Below are 24,488 nucleotides of genomic sequence, written 5' to 3'. Positions count from 1 at the left end.
GCCATCTGGTGTTTGGATGCAGCGTTGTCTTAACGACTCTATTGAGTTTAAAACGTTTGACTGCTTTCAGGAGTTCTGAGTTTAGCTTCATGTAGCCTTGGGGATTACCTTTCCTTTCCACTGTATTTCATAAGGGGGCATGATGTAACTCATACCACTGGGCTGGACTCTTAAGCATCCAGAGGTTGATCACCTAACCATATTTATTTCCAATGTTGCCAGTTTTTTGGAAAAGGGGGGCATGTAAGAATGACTTGTTGTCCTATCAGCAGACTTCAATGGGTCTAGTGTATCTGAGTGTGCCTCCTCCAAATGTGATAGATTCCCAATGGAGCAATTGATGAGAGAAAAGGCCACTGACCGCCTGGTTTTGACAGCATCAAAGTAGTGAGCATGTGTGACATCATAAGAAACTTGAGACCATAATTTTGAACAACCCTCCCTTTTAGTGCCTTTTCCTCTATATGTGCTCGCCCCCTAACCCTCTCCCTTACTCTTAGCAGACACTCTGCTCTTTCTTCTTGGCCATAAACTCAAGCCAATTACAATTGGGCAAAACAACACCTTGGCCAAGAAAACATCTCTTCTTCTCAGGACACACTTCACTTACTCTCTGTCTTTGAAACTCTACGTTCTCTGCATCTGAAGGTAATAGAACATTCCTTTATTCTGCTCTATGTATTGCTATGCCACGTGGGGGTCATAGCAGGAACTTGACAAGAAGGGTAAAATACCATTGAAATTCCACTGGTGGACATCGGTAGGGATTGTTGTGAGGTAGCATTGTGTCATTTGTCATTGTCAGTGAGATAGCATTGTGAGGTAGCATTGTGGAATTTGTCATTGTCAGTGAGGTAGCATTGTGAGGTAGCATAGTGGAACTTGTCATTGTCAGTAGTACTACTTAATTTGATTTCCACAATATTATTTGAATAATTCAGTTTTATGATTCAATTTTCCCTGAGCAGTGTCATGTATGTTGATATATATATATATATATATGTGAATTGTTGGAACACTGGTCTGAATAAGTCAATTTAGAAAGGTCAAAGACAGACAGCGTGATAAGTAGTGAGATTACAGGAGTAACTGCACCAACTGACAAACAAATTCAGTGGTCACTGTCTCCTTTGTGTGACTGATAATATATTTAGGGAATTGCTCAGAACATCATGTTTTATAGTTAAGTGTAATGATTGATTAATATTTTTCTGGTTTGACTGTTTTTTAACGTGAATCAAACCCACCACTCATGGATCCTGAACTCATTCTTTGTCTGTAAATGCAAAAGCCTCGGACTGAAATATCAGTTTGTTTTTAACTATGGATCTGTAATAAACTCTATTTTTATAATTGAGTGTCTACTGCACACTAGTGTCCAATGGAGTGCCTTCTACTTCAGTTGTTAGCCAGCGGATCCAACCCACTTCCTTACAGCTGCACTGGGGTCTGACAGCATTCCTGTGTATAATAAGACACCACAGAGCCCGGGATGAGATATAGCTCGGAAAATGTACTTCAATCAAGGGATGACAAATGTGTTGTACTCTGATTTTGTCCCATTATTCCAACTGCTACAACGAGAAGATTGAACGTTTTGAAGTAAACTGCCGTTTTCGTCCTCATGCTAGCTAGCAGTAGCAACGACAGCTATTATGGAATGGCACGTCACGTTGAACAACAAAGGAGCTGATTAGCTAACACAAACCTTACAAAATGGTTGCTTTGGCTTCTGCTACCGACCCTAGTGCAACTATAAGCAGCGGGTTAGCTGGCTACTTCAGTTGTTTGAGCAAGAAACCCAATTTTTCACTTTGTCTAATAAATGCAAGAATCAGTTGATCCTACCATTAGATAACATAATTTATAGCTCTTCCTCAAATTGTATTTACATAATCTGCATAGCAACCTCTTAATCAGCCAATAGAAAGTAAGACAAAAATTGAAGGTTATTGCATAATATGTCATGTATACACCCCTCTATTGCACAGAAAATATGGGGTCAGAGGGTATCTTATGTGCTGTGCTCTGCTGTGCCATATACTTTCCCTTTTATTCTTCAGCCACATTTATTTCTCTCACTCAGCAACTAAGCATTGGAAACATATAAGTAGTTGAATACTAGCTTCAGTAATACAGGGAAGTTGCAATGTCTATCCACCATTTCAAACTACCGTCACATGGTGGTAGATATTTGTGGTTCTTCTGTGGGCCGAATGCACGATTCAACAGGCTTTCTCGGACATAACTATGCAGGATTGGTTGATGGAACTCCGACTATTAACTTTTTCTTCCCATTACAGATTAAGCTATGTGTTTTCTGATGGGTCAGTCAATAATCCATCATATAAGAAACCTAGCTTGTTTAGCTTTTCATCTAAATATTAAAACGGACATTTTATCAGAAATACCTCTTTAATTTTAGACCTTTTTAACCTGAGATCCTCCTTCTTCACCGAGAGAGGATTTCCTGGCTGTATTGGTTGCCTACCGCTGTGGCTGGAAAAGCACTCAACTTCCTAAAACATCCAACATAAACATCAGAAAAAGACTACATTTCAACGAAAGATCATTGCAATGTAGATAATATGTTTAGAAATAGATCATGTGTGTTTGTGTGCATGCGTGTGTGTGCATGGGTCACCAGTACATTTGTGTGTGTGTTTGTTTGTAGTAGTGGTGATGGTTGGGTGTTGATTTTTTTTAGAAACATTTTGTGTTGGTGTGAAATGATAACTCAGTAGAAAGACATTTTGGAGTTTGATTCCCAACACGCAATGCAAGAATGTGCTTGCCCGACCCTTCTTGCCAGGGGCTCTTCATGCATTAGAATAAAGATTTTAGCCGAAGAGGGAGCGACTTAGCGAGGAGAAAAATCACACATGTAACATAGCAATGTAGAAATGTGAAAAGGAAGAGAGACAGAGAAAGGAATGCTGGTGGAATGGGTGTGGGAACTGCAGACCCCCCCCCACACACACACCCACACAGACTTTAAATATTTTGAGCATTAAAGATTTATGGAAAATAAATAGTGAAGTGGTATTACTAAATAAACTGTAACTGAAAACTCCCACTCTCCCTTTATCTCCTCTTCTCTATCGTTCTCTTTATCTCTTGCTACACTCACTCTTTCCGAAGGGCTTCAACTGGGTGCTGAGAAGGTTAAGTAAATAATGTATAGACGGACTGACTAACTGACTGACTGACTAGAGAGTGTGGATAGATTGTTACCTGAATCCGATCTTAGTACACTGAAAAATTAAATGTTTTTAAAAGGGGTAAGTTGTTCATAAAAATCTGCCTGGTGTAGGTTAAGAGCTACATTATCTGCATTAGCATAACCAGTTCTCTCAGGGGAGGTGTGTGTAAGGATTTTTTGATTTATCAGGATCCCCATTAGCCGACGCCAATGGCAACAGCTAGTCTGAAGTACATGACCTCTTCTGGTCTAATGTCTATCAGTTCCGAATGAAAAATGTGTTGGGGGGTTTAGTAGATTCGTTAAAGACCAAGTGCAGTCAAAAACTAGATTTTTCTGTGTTTTATATATATTTCCACACTACGAGGTTGGAATAATACTGTGAAATTGTGAAAATGATGATAAGGCTCTTTAGTGTAAGAGCTGTTTGAAATCAGAGCTGTTTTGAAGTCTGAAATCGCAGCCTGTTTTTGTGGCATGTAGTTTTGGCCTGCCTTCTTAATAGACCAATAAGAAAGAGAATTCCAAACCTCTCTGCCAATAACAGCCAGTTTTCCGTTTACCCCTCCCCACTCCCAGACAGTCCTAGCTAAATTCTTTCTTGAGAAATTGCTCTTTGTGAAGAAGCTATTTTTGTTAAGTTTTTACAATTTTTATTAAAAACAATTACATTAAGGTGCTTAATTGTTACCCAGAAATGATTTAACATTTGGATAAAAACAAATGCATTGGACCTTTAGAAAATAAGGGTGACATTCTGCAGCAGACACAAAATATATGTGAGTTATTTTTTTCCATTGAACTGGTGTGATTTCACACATGGCTTTTCTAAATGTTGGTGTCCTTTCCATCAAGGTTTAGGCTCTGCAGATATATTTTTAAAAATTCTTAAACCTTATCTAAATGTAATAGCACAGTAATAGTTATATCAGGACTTTGATGTTATTTTACCACACATTTCCTCGCAAGACATTATTTCCTGAATTATGGTTTGGCATCGCTGTCGATAGAACACATGAGACGCAGGCTCCCACAAATCTCACTGGCTTTCAAACTGAGCTGCTACATGATATTTCTTTTACAAACTGCATAACCAAACCAATCACAAATCTGTGGCAAGTATTTTATCTTGTGTGTAGTATGATATGTGCTGGATTACATAGTTGTAAATGATATATATCACTTTGTGTTTGGCTGATGATGAAACTTGTTGGGTATTATTGATATAGAAACTAGAGTTGCCCCATAGGACATAATTGGAGTACAATTTACCCATATCAATTTACCCATATCAATTTACCAATACCCATTCTGTACAGCACTTTGAGATATCAGCTGATGTAGGAAGGGCTATATAAATACATTTGATTTGATATCAAAGGTGTCACACTTTATTTGGATAGTCCATTTGTAGATGCTCTACAGACTATCAGTAACATTTCAACTAACTATCTACTAAAGCTTATCCCTATCCCTAACCTTAACTCTTATCCTAACCCTAATTTTACCTTACCTTAACCTTAGCCCTAGCCTTAACTCTAACCTTAACCCTTACCCTAACCCTTATTCTAATCTTAACCCTAACCGTAACCTTAACAGGTTTCTTATCAACAGTTGCTTATCAACATGTAGTTTGTTGATAGTATGACCATCTGTAGAGCATCTACAGATGGACCATCCGGACTATCCAAATAAAGTGTGACCTGAGTATGAGTCATCAGAAGTCACATTCTGACAAATCATCTAATCATATCCAATCCTCATGTGTCTCTCAGAAAAAGTCTAATACGTGTTAGGGAACCCGCTACCTGAGTCACGTTTGAAAAGCACATGATGTGTCATGTGATGTCAGAGTGGTCGAACCTTATCAAACTCACGTTTGACATGGTAGGTTACAAGGCTGATGTCTCTAGCAACTGGTGGTAAAAACCTGGATTTACTCCAAACTGCATCTCTGGACCCAGTGAGCCACGTATCCATCCCAGGGTTTAATAAAACTTCTGGCGTGCATTTGAATGTGAATTCCAACATCCCACATCACTTGTACTAGAAAACACATATTTCCTCTAGAGGGTCATTGTGCAACACAGTTTCTTAAAGTTGCAAGAAGCAGTAATGTTTTCTATGGTAAAGGTCAAACAGAAAAGCTTACTTTCAAAAGCAGTAACTATGATATATGGCTGCTTTTATCCAAGATACTGTATGTTGGTTGCACTTTCAAGCCATAATAAAATATATATATTTTTTGTGTGGGGGTAACAAAGAACATTAGTCATGAGTTAAGCATAGGCCTACACGTTGAAAGTTCAGATATACTTGGATATTTTCTTTGGCTAGTCAGACCATGTTTTTGAATGAAAAGACTATTGTATGTAATACAGCACACTGAGAACAAAAGTAGCCTAGCTATAAGATAACAAAATACAACATTGCCTTGTCAGTGGGCAAACACAACTGACAAAGCTTGATAAAGGACCACATGCCTTATCCTGTTGTACACAGTGCCTTCGGAAAGTATTCACACCCCTTTAAGATTTTCCACATTTTGTTGTGTTACAATTAGGGATTAAAATGGATACAATTTTTTTTAAAATGTCAACGATCCACACAAAATTAAATTTTACATTTTTATTAATGGAAAATAAAACACAAATATATTTTGATTAGATAAGTATTCAACCCCCTGAGTCAATAAATGTTAGAATCCCCTTTGACAGCGATTACAGCTGGGAGTCTTTCTGGGTCTCTTAGAGCTTTGCAAATTTGGATGGTCTAATATTTGCCCATTTTTTAAAGAAATCTTCAAGCTCTATCAAGTTGGTTGTTGATCATTGCTAGACAGTCATTTTCAAGTCCTGCCATATATTTTCAGGCTGATTTAAATCAAAACTGTCATTAGGCCACTCATGTACAGTGGGGAGAACAAGTATTTGATACACTGCTGATTTGGCAGGTTTTCCGACTTACAAAGCATGTAGAGGTCTGTAATTTTTATCATAGGTACACTTCAACTGTGAGAGACGGAATCTAAAACAAAAATCCAGAAAATCACATTGTATGATTTTTTAAGTAATTAATTTGCATTTTATTGCATGACATAAGTATTTGATCACCTACCAACCAGTAAGAATTCCGGCTCGCACAGTTGTACCTATGATAAAAATTACAGACCTCTACATGCTTTGTAAAGTAGGAAAACCTGCCAAATCGGCAGTGTATCAAATACTTGTTCTCCCCACTGTATTTTTGGCATTGCATTTTAGGTTAATGTCCTGCTCAAAGGTGAATTTGTCTCCCAGTGTTTGCTGGAAAGCAGACTGAACCAGGTTTTCCTCTAGGACTTTGCCTGTGCTTAGCTCTATTCTTTTTATTTTTGTCCAAAAAAACTCACTATTCCTTGCTGATGACAAGCATGCCCATAACATGATGCACCATGCTTGAAAATATGAAGAGTGGTACTCAGTGATGTGTTGTGTTGGATTTGCCCCAAACATGATGCTTTGTATTCAGACAAAAAGTACATTTCTTTAGTTTAGTTCTTTATTGCAAACAGGATGCATGTTTTGGATATTTATATTTTGTACCGGCTTCCTTCTTTTCACTCTGTCATTTAGGTTAGTATTGTTGAGTAACTACAATGTTGTTGATCCATCCTCAGTTTTTTCTTATTACAGCGGTTTAACTCTGTAACTGGTTTAAAATCACCATTGGCCTCATGGTGAAATCCCTGAGCGGTTTCTTTCCTCTCTGACAGCCGAGTTAGGAAGGAAGCTTATATCTTTGTATTGACTGGGTGTATTGATACACCATCCAAAGTGTAATTTATAACTTCACCAGGCTTAAAGGAATATTCAATGTCTGCTTTTTTTTACGCATCTACCAATAGTTGCTTTTCTTTGCGAGGCATTGGAAAACCTCGCTGGTCTTTGCTGTTGAATCTGTGCATGAAATTTACAGCTCAACTGAGTGACCTTACAGATAATTGTATGTGTGGGGTAAAGAGATGGGGTAGTCATTCAAAAATAATGTTAAACACAATTATTGTACACAGAGTTAGTCCATGCAACTTATTATTTGACTTGTTAAGCACATTTCTACTCCTGAATTTATTTAGGTTTCCATAACAAGGGTTGAATACTTATTGACTCAAGACATTTCAGATTTTCATTTTTTATTAATTTGTAAAATAAAAAATAAAAAAACATAATTCCACATTGACATTATGGGGTGTATAGATGAGTGACACAACATCTACATTTAAGCCATTTGAAATGTAGGCTGTAACACAACAAAATGTGGATAAAGTCAAGGGGTGTGAATACTTTCTGAAGGCACTGTAATTCTTGTGTCAATGTATCAGAAGGCGTTATGTAAGCAGCCTCATATGACTCTATTTGTTCAGCAAATTGTGGCATTTCTTATTTGCCAGTTTCGTCTGTAATAATGTCAAATCCCAGCTGGCACACCAGTTGGCATAGGGCTGGTAGGTAATCTTACACTTTAGTAACACGGCAGTGTAGATGAACAAGAGTGAAATCCTAAATCAATACCAGGGATCCCTTAAATAGAGATTCCTACCTCAATGGCACACACCTGGATAAATAAAAGATTGATAGATAACAGTGTACAACAAAGTTTGTGTTCACAATAAAGTCTGTGATGGCAACACAGTGCTTCCAGGTTTAGTTTATATCAGATTTACATCCCTTTTCTGGGAAATGTGAGTTGATTGAAACAAAAAAAGAACTGGCCCTAACAATCTGCACTTAATTTTGTAATGGAGGAAAGTGTTACATCAATTATGAGTTGTATGCAGAAGGACTTCAAGGTAGATCTGCCAAGTAAACCAAACCCTACTGAAAGAGTAATGGAATTCTATTGGAAGGAATTCAAAAGTAGTCAGGAGTCTCATTACTGGCAATGCAACCTGAGCCGTCAAATGAAATGACACATGCAGGGAGAGAGTGGTGCTATGGATTCCTCTGGTGGGAAGCTGACATGTGGTCCCATACTGACAGACAAGTTGACAACTCCCACAGTTACCCTAGAGTCTAGGCTTCACTTTGCAACGTGCAAATTCCTCAAACCGTCAAACCTGACTGTTTACATTTTTCTGTCTATCATCTGGAATGACATCCAAAAGATAAGTTGTTCATTTATCTAAGGTACATCTTTTTCTCTTTTTTTCAGATTGGAACTTTAGCCTCCTTGTGAATCCTTCAATGTTTTCCTCCAGTCCGTGAAGAACCATCAGTCACACCCAGCCCTCTTTGTATCAGCAAAAAACCATATGGAACTCCAAAAGCTATCAAATGGTCACCACCATGGCTTCGTCCCTTTGGAAAATGGGTATGTGTCCTATTTGACTGCACATATTGCTACCTTGCATGTATGATAATATCATTCCACCAGTTGTGTGCATGATAGTGTTTTGATTTCAAAAAGGCTACCAAAATTCCACAAATTCCAAGGATATTTGTGTTCCAAGGATATTTTCTGACAGACAAGAATATTACCACCCTATATTTGTCACTGTTTGTGTAGATGAATTGTCTACAGTCTAGTTTGACATGGTCTTGTGGTGGTTGTCAACTAATGCAAATTCAACATGAAAGTAAAAAAACATTTCACCATGACATTTGATTTAGGTTAGAAGTTGGGAGAAAAAAAATATGACATTTTCCACATTGATTCAACATCATCACATTGATTTATTTTATTGAAATAACTTGGAAACAATGTTGATTCAACTAGTTTTTTGCCCTGTTTTTTTTTTTAGCACAGAAATGTATTGTTATGTTTGTTCGGCTATTTTGAACAGTCAAATGAAATCCACTGTCATTATGGTTTTGCAGAAAAGGTATCATATTTGTGTTGAACACCTGGAAAAATACCAGGCTTTTTGTAAACACTAGTTTACCTCAGATGCATTTTAAACACTTAAATGGATACAGTACTCTTTCATGGACAGCATTTTCAAGCACCCAATGGATTATAATGATACTTTGCTTGGCTGAAGTTGGTCATTGATGAAATTGAGTGTTGTTTAACCTTATAGTTTTTATATTTCCTTGGTTTGATTGACTTCATAGTATCCCGCGGGCTGAAGAGGAAGAAGAGATGTTACCACATAAGAGTGATGGGACCAAGAAGCCCCAGTTTACAGATGTGAGTATGAAGAACTATGGCAACAGCTTTGGAGCTGGCAGTCATCCTTTTTATGCTGAAATGTCATCATGAGGAGTTATAACAACGGACATTCATGTCTTTGTGGCCTTGGCAGTTTGAGGGGAAAACCTCTTTCGGAATGTCCGTCTTTAACCTCAGTAACGCCATAATGGGGAGTGGAATTCTGGGACTGTCGTACGCCATGTCAAACACAGGCATCGTTCTCTTTATGTAAGTACAGCAACACATTATGTCCCTATGTGATTCCTTGATGTGACAACAGACAAATTAGTACACACACGCCCACCAAGTTAAATATTACACAGCTCTTGGCAGGACAAAACTTGGGGGGGGGATTATTTGTCTCGTATTTTTTGTTGTTGTCAAAAGGTCACAGATCCTCCCAAAATGGTTTGATACACACTGTTACTGCACAACACATAGCAACAATGTTACCAAAACACTACAGTGGAATCCTGACAAAAATGATATGAAAAAGTAGTCGTCTAACGTAATGTTTAACATTTACGGTCCTCGAATGGTTAAAAGAACAGTGGCGAAGAGTGGTGTGCGTTGGTGTGTCCATATGTCATTTTTATGGTGAGATTTGAGACACATGGGTGGTGTGTGTTGGTGTGTCCATATGTCATTTTTATGGTGAGATTTGAGACACATGTGAGTCATTTTTATGAGACACATGGGTGGTGTGCGTTGGTGTGTCCATATGTCATTTTTATGGTGAGATTTGAGACACATGGGTGGTGTGTGTTGGTGTGTCCATATGTCATTTTTATGGTGAGATTTGAGACACATGGGACTCCTAAATCAGATTTCAGGAGTTGAATATAGCAAAGAGTTGGCTGATGAATCATAGCTTAGGTGTGAGCACACCACAGATATGGCTCCCCAGCATGCTTTGCACGTTGGGATGCTCAGATTCACGTCAGGTCCAGTCAGAAGTCAAGAATTGTTTCAATGTTTATGAATAAGTCATTTGTGTTTTGTGCGAATCAATTTGCTGTTACAGGAGGGCAGCCTATTCTTGTCGAGTTTTCTTTGTTTGTTTGATGCATCTGTGAAGCGGTGGGCTGACCATGGGATTCATTATTTTAACATTGGCTGAATCCACATGAAATGAATTATGTCGTTTACCTTTCCAAAACCTCTAAGTCAGTTGTTTGTGCTCTGCAGAATCCTATTGACATGTATCGCCTGTCTGTCCAGCTACTCGGTTCACCTCCTGCTTAAGAGTGCTGGGGTTGTGGGTGAGTATGTGTTACTTAGGATCACCCTTAGGAATCAAAGACAAATTGAAAGCTGAATCACAAAGTTAATCATAACAATATGAGAAAAGTTAACTTACTTTTCTGTCAACAAACTTTCCCTCTGCATTTGGACCATTGAAATACCTGTGATTCTACCCCTCCACAAATGCCTGACAGAAATGCCCAGCTTTTTTTTATAGACAAACCTAAAGTAGGGATCCACCATATGATCCAAGCTGTCTGTAAATTGGTAGTTGCTGGTGTCACATATACAAAAATGCATGCACTCACTGTTGCTTTAGATAACAGTGTCTTCTAATGTCATGGCATATAGATCCTGTCCCATGTCTACTCTTTAACAGACTAACATCTTGTTTGTCTGTTCAGGTATTCGTGCGTATGAACAGCTGGGCTTCCGGGCTTTTGGACACCCAGGAAAAATAGCAGCAGGTGTCATTATAACCTTTCACAACATTGGTGGTAAGTACCTAGGATGAGGAATTGGGTCATTGAGTTTGATTGAATAAGACCCTCTGTCCATAAAAGTGCAAAAACGTGTTGTCCCTCTAATACAGCAATATATTCACCCACTAGCACTAACACATAGTATCTGTTTTGAAGAGAACCACATGGGCAAATATAAATGCACTCATGGCTTCACTGCACTCATGGATTTCATGGCTGTCAGAGTCGTGTGTATAGGTGGCAGGGAAGTCAGACACAGGAGAATCAAACTGAGTGTAATGGAGTATTTCATAACAAGTAAACAAAACACACTCCAAACACTAAATGTAACAATAAATAATGTGGGTACAAGGACCTGTCGCACACCAATACAAAAACCAACACAACACTGAATAACAAACAATCACTGACGCCGACCACCGCCGAACAAGGAGAGGCTTCGACTTCTGTCGAAGTCGTGACAATGGCTCATAAAGGTTTTAGTGGTTCTTGACAGAAAGTTTTCCTCCAATGTTTGTGTGATATTGCTAAGCATTTTTAGGAAAACTAAAATACAGGTAAAATGGGCAGGGTGTGTTTGTGTTTTCTTATGATAATAGAAATATATGCTTAATCCCCTCCAGCAATGTCCAGTTACCTCTTCATTGTGAAGTATGAGTTACCTCTGGTCATTCAAGCCTTCCTGGGCTTGTCATCAAACACTGGGTAGGTGGAGCAGCACCTTTCCACACCTTTCAGTGCAGCAAACTAACATGAGGACTATTGTCTTCGGCACACTTACTGATGTATGTTTAAGGCCAGGAGTTTTTCTTGACAAGGTTACTTGTCCACGAAAACACTGCTCCTGAGTTGCGCAGTGGTCCAAGGCACTGCATCTCAGTGCTTGAGGCGTCACTACAGACACCCTGGTTTGATTCCAGGCTACATCACAACCAGCCGTGATTGGGAGTCCCATAGTGCGGCGCACAATTGGCCCAGCATCGTCCAGGTTTGGCCGGTGTAGGCCGTCATTGTAAATAAGAATTTGTTCTTAACTGACTTGCCTAGTTAAATAAATAAAATAAATACAAATATTTACGGGGTGTAACATGCAACAAGCTAACTGTTAAAATCCCCATAAGCCCACATCACTCTTTCCTGATTGATCCCTCTCTGGAACCAATCAGAGCTAAACTCCTATAGTTAGGACTGGACTTTCACCCCCATCCAATCTTTATTATCTGTTCATTGTACCATCCTCATTCCTCTTCACTGCCACCCCAAACTAGTCCACCCTCCCAATATTTGGTGCTAAAACCCAGGATTGGCTAATGCATTATACATGGACCCAGCAAAATATGCCGCACCTTACGATCCCTACGTCTATCCCCAGGTCTTCAGTGCTTACCCCCAGGTCCCTAAACTGTATTCACCATCCCACCAGAACCACAAGCCATTTTTACCTAACATTGCATCAATTGCCCCTAAACAGTATGTTTCCGAGTGTATTCTACATTGCATGCCATAATGAACCTAGAATTAATTTACTTTTGTGTCTGGCTTCGTTTTGTTTTTTTGTTTATGTTTTAAATTAGAGATTGGTTCCTGAATGGGAATTACCTCATCATCATCGTCAGTGTGTGCGTCATCCTCCCACTTGCCCTGATGAGACAACTGGGTATGTGACTGACCTCATAATGACCTTTGACTTTTCCTCATGGCTGCTAATGACCTCACTGGCTGTCAATCTTTCAGTCAGCGCCTCTTTATTCATAAAACAAAAAATGTGGATGACTATAGACTCTGCTCTGTGAAGGATCTATTTTAGGCCAGGAGCAGACGTGTCCTGGAAACCAAACATTGTCAGCTGGGATGTGGGATGCTTGTTGTTTTTGTTGTAGTAACAATCCTTGGTTGCATCTTGCAGGGTATTTGGGTTACACCAGTGGCTTCTCCCTCACCTGCATGGTCTTTTTCCTTTCCTCGGTGAGTGACTTTCTGATGACATCTGATGATGGATGTCTGTACTGTATTATATTACAATATATATTATACAAGCAATCATACATTTCAATATTATATTCTGATGCGGCATATGCTTTTCTCCTGATGATTGGACTTCCATTGTCCATGCTCTGTTTTTAGTGATTCTTTACCATTGTTAATGTGTTAAATGTGTTAACAGCTTAGGGCATGAGTCATGACTAAAGACTGTGGTACTAATGTGCCCTCGACAATTTATGAGGAGATATTTATATCTTGTGCCACTCTACCTCACAAAACATTTCATGTTAGCTCCTGTTTCGTATACTCACTGCCAGCCAGGCCTTGTTGTACAATGGTGAAATTAGCTAAGAACATGGATACGTTAACTTTCTGAAATGGGTTATTGTCTGATTATGTTGACATACAAAGAAAAAGGGGGAAGGCAACATCATAAATTAACCACATTTGGCAAAATTATTATTTTAATATTGTAATATGTTAAAACTATAGTTAAAATGTTTGAAACTGTTCAATGTTGCTTGAATACTTGAGCACAATCCTAGATTACACTACTGTGCATGTTGTTGTTTAAAATGCCTTACTGCAGAAAGGTACATTGTTAATGTGACAAATTCTATCGTTGACCTTGATCAATTAGCAAAAGCAGAAGAATGAATGAGGCTGTGGACAGGAATTCACAAGTTAACTAGAGATAGGTATTGGGCTCCCGAGTGGCGCAGCGATCTAAGGCACTGCATCTCAGTGCTGTAGGCATCACTACAGACCCTGGTTTGATTCCAGGCTGTATCTCAAACGGCCGTGATTGGGCGTCCCATAGGGTGGCGCACATTGTAAATAAGAATTTGTTCTTAACTGACTTGCCTAGTTAAATAAAGGTTCTAAAAAATGAATAAAAAATGTGATCATGGTTGTCAGCTATAGAGGATTGATATGTTTCTGCTGACATCTCACCGCTTCTCTCTCTCTTTCTCTCTCTCAAGGTCATATACAAGAAGTTCAACATCCCCTGCCCCCTGGTGCCAAATGGCAGCAATCACACAACAATTATCAACACCACCATGGAAGAGGAGGGACAGTGCAAAGGCAAAATGTTCACCATAAACCAGGAGGTTAAAATATATGTTTTAGTGTTTATTCCACATCACCTCTGCTCTTAGGTTCTTACTCTGCTACAATACAACCACATAAGGTTAGGAGCTATTTGCAGTTGGAGCACATGTCATTCAATATGCTAATGACTTTGTGAATCCATGCTCATATCATGTTACAGCCAGTGCAACTGGTTGTCCATGTGTATTGAAGCAGGGCAGAACCAGCGTGGCACAAATGTCCACACTGTCTTGTGAGTTTACTCAAGCACTCCTTGTGCAATGCTGCTAATTAAACTTATCCTTTATATGGTATTCAGACGGCGTATACCATCCCCATCTTGGCGTTCGCCTTTGTTTGTCACCCTGAGGTGCTTCCCATTTACACTGAACTCAAAAAGTAAGTTCATAAAACAATATGAACTCCCAATTTGTTCCCTTCACACATCACCATGTTGATATGACGACCTTTATCCTTCTTTACCGATACTAATTTACAGTAGAACACATACAGTTGAAGTCGGAAGTTTACATACACTTAGGTTGGAGTCATTAAAACTTGTTTTTCAACCACTCCACAAATGTCTTGTTAACAAGCTATTGTTTTGGCAAGTTGGTTAGGACATCTCCTTTGTGCATGACACAAGTCATTTTTACAACAATTGTTTACAGACAGATTATTTCACTTATAATTCACTGTATCCCAATTCCAGTGGGGTCACAAGTTTACATACACTAAGTTGACTGTGCCTTTAAACAGATTGGAAAATTCCAGAAAATTATGTCATGGCTTTAGAAGCCTCTGATATGGTAATTGACATAATTAGAATCAATTGGAGGTGTACCTGTGGATGTATTTCAACGCCTACGTTCAAACTCAGTGCCTCTTTGCTTGACATCATGGAAAAATCAAAAGAAATCAGCCAAGACCTCAGAAGAAAAATGGTAGACATTCACAAGTCTGGTTCATCCTTGGGCGCAATTTCGAAATGCCTGAAGGTACCACGTTCATCTGTACAAACAATGGTATGCAAGTATAAACACCATGGGACCACGCAGCCTTCACACCGCTCAGGAAGGAGACACGTTCTGTCTCCTAGAGATGAATGTACTTTGATGTGAAAAGTGCAGATCAATCACAGAACAACAGCAAAGGACCTTGTGAAGATGCTGAAGGAAACTGGTACAAAAGTATCTATATCCACCGTAAAACGAGTCCTATATCAACATAACCTGAAAGGAAGAAGCCACTGCTCCAAAACCTAAATTAAAAAGCCAGACTATGGTTTGCAGCTGCACATGGGGACAAAGATCGTACTTTTTGGAGAAATGTCCTCTGGTCTGATGAAACAGAAATAGAACTGTTTGGCCATAATGACCATCATTTTGGTTGGAGGAAAAAGGGGGAGACTTGCAAGCCGAAGAACACCATCCCTACCGGGAAGCACGGGGGTGGAAGCATCATGTTGTGGGGGTGCTTTGCTGCAGGAGGGACTGGTGCACTTCACAACATAGATGGACTTATGAGGGAGGAAAATTATGTGGATATATTGAAGCAACATCTCAAGACATCAGTCAGGAATTTAAAGCTTGGTCGCAAATGGGTCTTCCAAATGGACAATGACCCCAAGCATACTTCCAAAGTTGTGGCAAAATGGCTTAAGGACAACAAAGTTAAGGTGTTAGAGTGGCCATCACAAAGCCCTGACCTCAATCCCATGGAACATTTGTGGGCAGAACTGAAAAAGCGTGTGCGAGCAAGGAGGCCTACAAACCTGACTCGGTTACACCAGCTCTGTCAGGAGGAATGGGCCAAAATTCACCCAACTTATTGTGGGAAGCTTGTGGAAGGCTACCTAAAACGTTTGACCCAAGTTAAACAATTTAAAGGCAAAGCTACCAAATACTAATTGAGTGTATGTAAACTTCTGACCCACTGGGAATGTAATGAAAGAAATAAAAGCTGAAATAAATCATTCTCACTACTATTATTCTGACATTTCACATTCTTAAAATAAAGTGGTGATCCTAACTGACCTAAGACAGGGTATTTTTACTAGGATTAAATTCAAGAATTGTGAAACATTTAAACTCAGTTTATTTGGCTACGGTAAACTTCCAACTTCAACTGCACACCTGTTGGCTTTTAATTAAATCAAGGGACATTTTTAATTTAATAAATGTAACATTAGTCGTGTAATCCCTCTACCTCATTAACAGACAAAAAAACCTGCTTTCTTTTCCACCAAAGCGCAACCAAGAGGCGCATGCAAGGGATTGCTAATGTGTCCATCATGGGCATGTTCGTCATGTACCTCCTCACTGCCATCTTTGGTTACCTCACCTTCTACGGTAAGACCAGGGCTTCAAGACAGCTTTAGTCGTATTCACGCTGCAGAAAAAAATATTGATTTCAGAATTTCAAAAGATACTCAATTTGTGTGTGTGTGCATATATATATATTTATGTAGTGAACACGGAATCCGAGCTCCTCCACACCTACAGCAAAGTGGACCCTCTGGACACCCTGATCCTGTGTGTGCGTGTGGCCGTGCTGGTGGCAGTCACCCTTACTGTCCCTGTGGTCCTCTTTCCTGTAAGAGCCTCCTCTCATTAGCTCTAACTACCTTACTCTAATTCAGTGGTTCCTGAACTGGGAACCACCCTGGGGGTCTGCGGAGGTACTACAGGGGGTTCTGCGCCAAGATCTCTTTTTATTCTAAATAAATATTGCTAGCACCAACAGATGAAACCAATTTGGCTAATGGGTCTGTGAAACAAGTTTAGAGAGTGCAATACAATACACTGCAATATTATTAATCTACAATATAGGCTACCCTTAGATGCACAGTTGGGCTTGGGAGGCTCACAGGGCTCCACAGTACTCCATCAAGGATCCAGTTTTCAACTCAAGTTTCTTGTATTTCGTAAAATTGTCATTTTGAACATAAATGCACTCTAGTTTAAGCTTTAAAACTGCAAAATTGTCTCTCTGCAGGAAATTACCTTAACTAATTTTCCTCTCCATTACAAAGAGGGGTGCCTTTTAAAATGTTATTTCCCAGGGCCCGAGGCTTGGTTAGCCCGGAATGCTATTTTTATCGCACTCTAAAGTCGGAGTTGTGTTCTGATTTTAAGGGGTTCCTGATGAATTTGCTATCACGAGATCTCCGTCCCCAAAAAGTTTGGGAACCCCTGCTATTATTACTGTATTTCTAAGGAAGCTTCCAATGTTTTGCATTTCAAATATTGTTTGCATTTCAAAACCAACATAGCCTAGATACTGTATATATCAATTTCTCTCTAAATGTTAAGCTACTGTGTCATGCTAAGAACAACTGATGCTGGCTTGTACAGTACATCCTATAATCTCTGTTTAACCCAGAGTTGGTATTGGTAGGAAAGTGTATGGGATGTAATTTCATCAATTGTGTTTTTAGTTAGTTAGTAAACATACCTCATAACTGACACTCGACAACCATGTTGCAAGTTTCACTGTAGATACTCCCCTGAGTCCTCTTTCTCTCCAGATTCGCAGAGCCATTCTCCAGCTCCTGTTCCCAGAGAAACCCTTCCACTGGGCACGCCACATCATCATCGCCCTGTGTCTCCTCTTCGTGGTCAACGTTCTTGTAATCATTGTGCCCAATATCCGAGATATCTTTGGCATCATTGGTGAGACTCCGAAAAAAAGCACTCATATGCTCATGAGTATAGGTTACAACAGTTCTTGCCATCTAGCCTCAGATGCTTTTTCTCTACATACTCACCAATCAACCTGACATGCCATGTCTCCTCATCACCCTGAACACTACAGGAAGGACCGTTTACATTACATATGCCTCATACAAGAGTACTTAGCAGTGGACTAACTCATTGTCTCATTTGGCTGTCCAGGGGCCACCACTGCACCTAGTCTGATCTTCATCCTCCCAGGATTATTCTACCTCCGCATTGTTCCTACTGAACAAGAACCAATGAAGTCAAGACCAAAGATCACGGTAGGTTTTCACATGACATTCATTTTCCTGCCACATGTTTGTTAAAACTCTCCACACAATCCTCAGGTTTTCGGAGTGTTTGGGTGGTATCACAATGGGTTCTGGTAAGAACTTCCCGAAACCTCGGTTTGTGTCAAGATCTTTTTTTTTTTTTTTACATTCATGACTAAGGTGAATTCCAACAACTCTTTCTCTGGCTGGTTTCAGGCTGCCTGTTTTACAGCCATGGGCTTCATCTTCATGTCTATGAGCCTGACGTTCATCATCATCGACTGGACGACCGGAGAGAAACGAGCTGGAGGTGGCCATTAGAGCACATCCGTTGACATAGGGGTCCAAACGCCACACAGCATCATGCCCTGTCACCGTGCCACTTCTTGATCACGTCTGGATTGTGAGAAGGATCAAACACGGTCGAAAGGCTGGACCCACATCATCGTGAGTCTTACCATACCTGCGTCATGGTAAGATCGTTTCCCCACCAATTCACATCAAAAGGACATGCTACTCTTCCATGGAGGCTAGTCTTTGAGGAACCCAGTGATGTCACTTTCTTTATGGAAGAAGTTCTAGTCAGAGATGTCACCCAGGCAGTGTCAGAGGTGCTGATGAGGGTGTTGCCCATGGAAACCCCTAAACCACTACTTGCTGCGTGTGTCGAAAGCCATTAAGCTAGTACCTCGAATGAAGAGAATCTGGTGTAAAACAAAAGTGACAGAGATAGAAGAAGATGGGAGGGGTTAATTTTGTCTATACAAAGAGACTGGATCTCTTTAACTGTCAGGCTTCCCTCCCTACCCAACTGCCAAACAATTCACCCCACTGTTGTTTCTTGATCAAATATCAACAGTGGTTTAATCAACCAGCTTTAAGCAGAAGAGAAGAAAATGTTAGTCTACAATAGATGTACTTTTATGTCATTACACTATCCGTAGATTTGTTTATTGAATGTAATTTCAGCTAAATTTCTTGAGGTAATTGACTGGTAGTGTACAGTTTTTCTCAGTAGGTGCAGAACATTTGAAAACAAAATGAGCCACTAATGATAAATCAATCACTTTTCAGCATGGTCTAACTATTTACATTTGACCATGTTGCTTGATGCCAAGTAATGTATCTACTCACCTTTTTCAGTTATCAAATCAAAGTTTATTGTTCACAAACACAGTTTTGCAGATGTTATCACATGTGCAGTGAAATGCTTATGCTTCTAGCTCCAACTATGCAGCCATATCTAGCAGTACAATAACCAGAGGTGTTTTGCCCTCTCAGATTTGTCCTGTTTAAAAATGTTTGTTTTTTTGTAATACTACCAGCCACTTAACAATTTTATTGGCTTTAGCTAGCCCATATAGGTTCCCCATGTCCTAACGTTATAACTAGCTAGTTAGATTAGCTAGCTTGTCGAAATAGCCTAACTAGTATGCCTGCTGGCAAGGTTGGTAGACTTTTAAAAAAGCAAGCAATAACTCATTGTACTGAATACAATTCCTTTCCATCTTTTACCCAGATTTAGCAATGTGCAAAGAAGCATATTTAGTTTCTTTAAAAAACAGCTCTAGAGGTATGCTTAGATATGCAGAAAAACATACACATTTCCCCCACACAGAATTAAGCATAAATATTATGGTTGTAGATTGCAGGAAAAATCTGTTTCAGCTGTTTAAAAAATGCTAAACATATCAAAACAAACAATATCAGAACGAGCAATGTCAGAGTCCGGAATATAAATAAATATACAGCGCCAGTCAAAAGTTTGGACACCTACTCATTCAAGGTTTTTGAAACATTTTTTAAAACTATTTTCTACATTGTAGAACAATAGTGAAGACATCAAAACTATGAAATAACACATGGAATCATGTAGTAACCAAAAAAGTGTTAAACAAATCCAAAATATTTTAGATTTTAGAATCTTCAAAGTAGCCTTCATGACAGCTTTGCACACTCTTGGCATAATCTCAACCAGCTTCACATGGAAGGAGTTCCCACATATGCTGAGCACTTGTTGGCTGCTTTTCCTTCACTCTGCGGTCCAACTCATCCCAAACCATCTCAATTGGGTTGAGGTCGGGTGATTGTGGAGGCCAGGTCATCTGATGCTCCATTCCATCACTCCCCTTCTTGGTCAAATAGCCCTTACACAGCCTGGAGGTGTGTTGGGTCATCGTCCTGTTGAAAAACAGATGATAGTCCCACTAAGCGCAAACCAGTTGGGATGGCGTATCGCTGCAGAATGTTGTGGTAGCCATGCTGGTTAAGTGTGCCTTGAATTCTAAATAAATCACTGACCGTGTCACCAGCAATGCACCCACACCATCACACCTCCTCCCCCGTGCTTCACGGTGGGAATCACCTACTCTGCGTCTCACAAAGACACAGCAGTTTGAACCCAAAATCTCACATTTGGACTCAACAGACCAAAGGACATATTTCCATCTGTCTAATGTCCATTGCTTGTGTTTCTTGGCCCAACCTAGTCTCTTCTTCTTATTGGTGTGCTTTAGAAGTGGTTTCTTTGCAGCAATTTGACCATGAAGCCCTGATTCTCATCGTCTCATCTGAACAGTTGATGTTAAGATGTCTGTTACTTGAACTCTGAAACATTTATTTGGGTTGCAATTTCTGAGGCTGGTAATGCTAATGAACTTCTCCTCTGCAGCAGACGTAACTCTGGGTCTTCCTTTCCTGTGGCGGTCCTCATGAGAGCCAGTTTCATCAGAGTGCTTGATGGTTTTTGCGACTGTACTTGAAGAAACTTTCAATGTTCTTGAAATGTTCCGCATTGACTGAACTTCATGTCTTAAAGTAATGATAGACTGTAATTTATCTTTGCTTATTTGAGCTGTTCTTACTATAATATGGACTTGGTCTTTTACCAAATAGGGCTATCTTCTGTATACCACCCCTACCTTGTCACAACACAACTGATTGGCTCAAAAGCATTAAGAAGGAAAGAAATTCCACAAATTAACTTTTAACAAGGCACACCTGTTAATTGAAATGCATTCCAGTTGACTACCTCATGAAGCTGGTTGAGAGAATGCCATTTGTGCAAAGCTATCATCAAGGCAAAGGGTGGCTACTTTGAAGAATATAAAATATATTTTGATTTGTTTAACACTTTGTTGGTTACTACATGATTCCATATGTGTTATTTCATAGTTTTTATGTCTTCACTATTACAATGTAGAAAATAGTAAAAATAAAGAAAAACCCTGGAATGAGTAGGTGTGTCCGAACATTTGGCTGGTACTGTATATGTATGTAAATTGTGTTTAAGGACAGTATATGAATAGAAAAGGTGTGTACAGTAGTAGCTATATATGATGAGCCATGACTAGAATACAGTATATACATATAAATTGTACATATACATATAAAGTGGGTAAAACAGTATTTAAACATTATTAAAATGACCCGTGTTCAATGACTCAGTTAACATCAGTCTTTAAGGTGCAGGAGCAGTCATCCTTTTCTGTATCTCTATAAGAATCATTCTGCAGAATCAGTGTCTTCAAGTTATTGCAAGTTTGGCTTTAAATATGCTGGACAGTATGGTTTCAATTCGGTATCCATCTTCACCACAATATTCTGAACAATTAATTTTCTGCTGCTAACACATTTTCTTAATTTGTGACATTTATTATGCTGGTGCTATTGAAATAGGTGGGTTGTTCCCATGAAAAGAGTGCCTTTTGCATCCCTTTGATATTTTAAGTTAAAATTATGCACCAATATTGAATTTTAAAAGCATGTTATATTACATGAAGTGTTTTTTAATATAGACCACATGGAGTGCCCTTTAATATAGACCACATGGAGAATTCAATAAATAAAAACAAAATTATATGAATTAAGACTTTATGCACTTCTAGGAAGACTTTAACTCACTTAACCTCAAAATTTCTCCAACTTTTCACCATCTTTGTAAAACCCTAGTTATTTTGTTGCTTTGACAAAGTCATGTCTGAAGACTATTACTTATTTAATGATTAGTGATTCATTTACGTCTGTCCCTCATCTTAATGTCAGAACTCTCGTTTAAATATGGTGAAACTATTCCTTTAAAAAAAAATGTTTTTCAAAAGAAACATTGTACATCTAATAGTCAAATCATAGTGTAAAAGCAGGTGAGCTTGTCCTATTCTTTTTGGCCCTTTTGTGATGGGAAACTGTGCGGGTCGAGCATAACAAGCCAACCCTGTTACCCATAGATAGACAGACATTCAATTGCCACGTCCTGTTGCACACAACAAGCTTCTATTCCCCCTGTCACGAGGGGGTTTATGGCTGATTTAAGATGAAATCGTCTACCCTGTTACGGTCAACCCTGTTACATTATTTGGCACTTAAAAACCTCTTGAGATGGGAAAATGTGTTTCTTATGAAGTTGAACGTGCTCTTTATAACAAAAATCAAACGTTTTTTTTTATAAAGTTACACTTCTCAAAAGGCTGCAAATTAGTGGAACGACCCAGGTAGTCTGCAATAGTTTCTATGTATACTTGACATCCAACAAAGAAATAAGGCAAAAATGAAGAAGCAAGTTCCATAAAAACTGAATGATGGCATTCAGCTGTGTCTTATTTGACAAATACAGTACACACAGCACACCGGGAACATTCCCAGGACATTAGCTAGCATTCCCATTAATTTCTAGTTCGGGTTTTATATAACATTAGGATGATAACACCCCCCCCCCCAAAAAAAATAAATTACATTTTCTTTTATGAAATATCCTTGGAATGTTCTCCTAACATTCACTAAAATGTTGTGTACATCATCTGTACCAACCACCACAGAACATTCTCCTTAGGTTCTAATTAGGTTTCCAGGTAGTTTAATAACAAAATGTGTTCTGGCATCATCAGGGGAATGTTTTATACAAATATATAATCATGAGCACAACTAGATTGTTTAAGTGTCATTAGAACTTTCAGGGCAAACTAATGAATGTTTTGGGAATGTTCACAGAACCAATTTTGGTTTGCTGGGCAGTCTGTCCAGATAGTCATTCATGCAATGCAGCATGTGCCGAGTCCCTGATTGCAATGATTTGTATAATGGAGACTTAGGTAAAACTATTGAATAAGGTCAAATATTGGGAAGCAAGAGGATCTCAGAGCCCATTTGGGCAGCTGAATTAATGTTTAGGAAGGACAAGGCTGAGTGTCTTGAAGAAATTGTTACATAAAGGTAAGCACATTTTGTGTTTGACATGGCACTATTGTCTATGATATTCTATTTTCAATAAATATGAATGGTTGTCAGTATTTATCGAGAAATGTCTTTACTGTGATCTGCATGTTCTGTGTCTTTTTACTTTTCACAACATTCACAAAATAACTGAAAGGTACACTGTATTTAAAGGGATGGCTTAAGACAAATGTACGGAAAACCCTATTGAATGAAAACTCCATGAGAAAATCTGTTGTCCAGCAAGTGGGAGGATTTTCATCGGATTAATTAAATGTATTCAGAGCGCGCAAGGTAGCAACACTTACAGAGAGAGTTTCACGACTGAATAAGTCTGAACACCAAATACTGAGAAGTGCATAGGAAAGTTGTGCATAGGAAAGGCATAATTTTCAGTCTGAATCGGCCCCAATATGACTACTTCACACAAACCAGCCCCATATTTCAGAATTTCCACAAGAAGTGTAGCAAAAATCAGGAAGGCTGGAGTTCCTCTAAGATTTCATACAGCCAATGCCATTAACTACAATGCCTTCAGAAAGAATTCACACCCCTTGACCTTTTCCACATTTTGTTGTGTTACAGCCTGAATTTAAAATACCCCATAATGTCAAAGTGGAATTATATATTCTTAAATGTTTACAAATGAATTGAGTCAGTAAGTATTCAACCCCTTTCTTATTTGTTATGGCAAGCCTAAATAAGTTCAAGAGTAAAAAAGTGCTTAACAAGTCACATAATAAGTTGCATGGACTCACTGTGTGCACTAAGTGCACTAATAGTGTTTAATTTTTGAATGACTACCTTTTCTCTGTACCCCACTCATAAAGTTATCTGTAAGGTACCTCAGTCAAGCAGTACATTTCAAGCACAGATTAAACCACAAAGACGAGGGAGATTTTCCAATGCCTCACAAAGAAGGGCCCCTAATGGTAGATGGGTTTAAAAAAAAGCAGACATTGAATATTCCTTCGAGCAGAGTGAAGTTCTTAATTTGGATGGTGCATCAATACACCCAGTCACTACAAAGATACAGGTGTCCTTCCTAACTCCAGAGAGGAAGGAAACTTCTCAGGGATTTCACCATTTTCTGAAATATTTTTTATTTATTTCA

General features: G+C 39.0%; 1 protein-coding gene across 4 annotated transcripts; it reads left to right on the top strand.

The window, feature by feature from the left end:
• The first annotated feature begins 472 nt into the window (after positions 1-472).
• Positions 473-23,451, top strand: LOC118359746 (sodium-coupled neutral amino acid transporter 3-like). Of its 4 annotated transcripts, none has more exons than XR_004820743.2 (17): positions 473-648; positions 8,393-8,551; positions 9,295-9,370; positions 9,486-9,601; positions 10,562-10,635; positions 11,023-11,115; positions 11,724-11,805; positions 12,675-12,757; positions 13,007-13,065; positions 14,067-14,195; positions 14,495-14,574; positions 16,426-16,526; positions 16,646-16,770; positions 17,705-17,849; positions 18,072-18,175; positions 18,383-18,639; positions 20,841-23,451. XR_004820743.2 is itself a non-coding variant. In XM_035738424.2 (16 exons), exons 2-16 carry the CDS (start codon positions 8,493-8,495, stop codon positions 18,485-18,487), a joined length of 1,431 nt encoding a protein of 476 aa, XP_035594317.1. In that variant the 5' UTR covers positions 473-648; positions 8,393-8,492; the 3' UTR covers positions 18,488-23,451. The 4 variants fall into 4 exon arrangements, 2 of the variants coding, with proteins under 2 accessions (XP_035594317.1, XP_035594318.1); XR_004820742.2 differs by having other exon boundaries at positions 20,838-23,451; XM_035738424.2 differs by having other exon boundaries at positions 18,383-23,451.
• The last annotated feature ends 1,037 nt before the right edge of the window (positions 23,452-24,488 follow it).

Source organism: Oncorhynchus keta, chromosome 27 (genome assembly GCF_023373465.1).
Source record: "Oncorhynchus keta strain PuntledgeMale-10-30-2019 chromosome 27, Oket_V2, whole genome shotgun sequence".
Lineage (NCBI taxonomy): Eukaryota > Metazoa > Chordata > Actinopteri > Salmoniformes > Salmonidae > Oncorhynchus > Oncorhynchus keta.
This window is presented reverse-complemented; position numbering and strand designations above follow the sequence as displayed.

What these genes read in the sequence shown, in the direction of transcription:
- LOC118359746 (XM_035738424.2), top strand. Translation starts at nt 8,493, where the DNA reads ATGGAACTCCAAAAGCTATCAAATGGTCACCACCATGGCTTCGTCCCT. An exon ending in TGTTCACCATAAACCAGGAG is followed by an intron (nt 14,196 to 14,494) that starts GTTAAAATATAT and finishes TATGGTATTCAG; the next exon opens with ACGGCGTATACCATCCCCAT. An exon ending in TCCCTGTGGTCCTCTTTCCT is followed by an intron (nt 16,771 to 17,704) that starts GTAAGAGCCTCC and finishes CTTTCTCTCCAG; the next exon opens with ATTCGCAGAGCCATTCTCCA.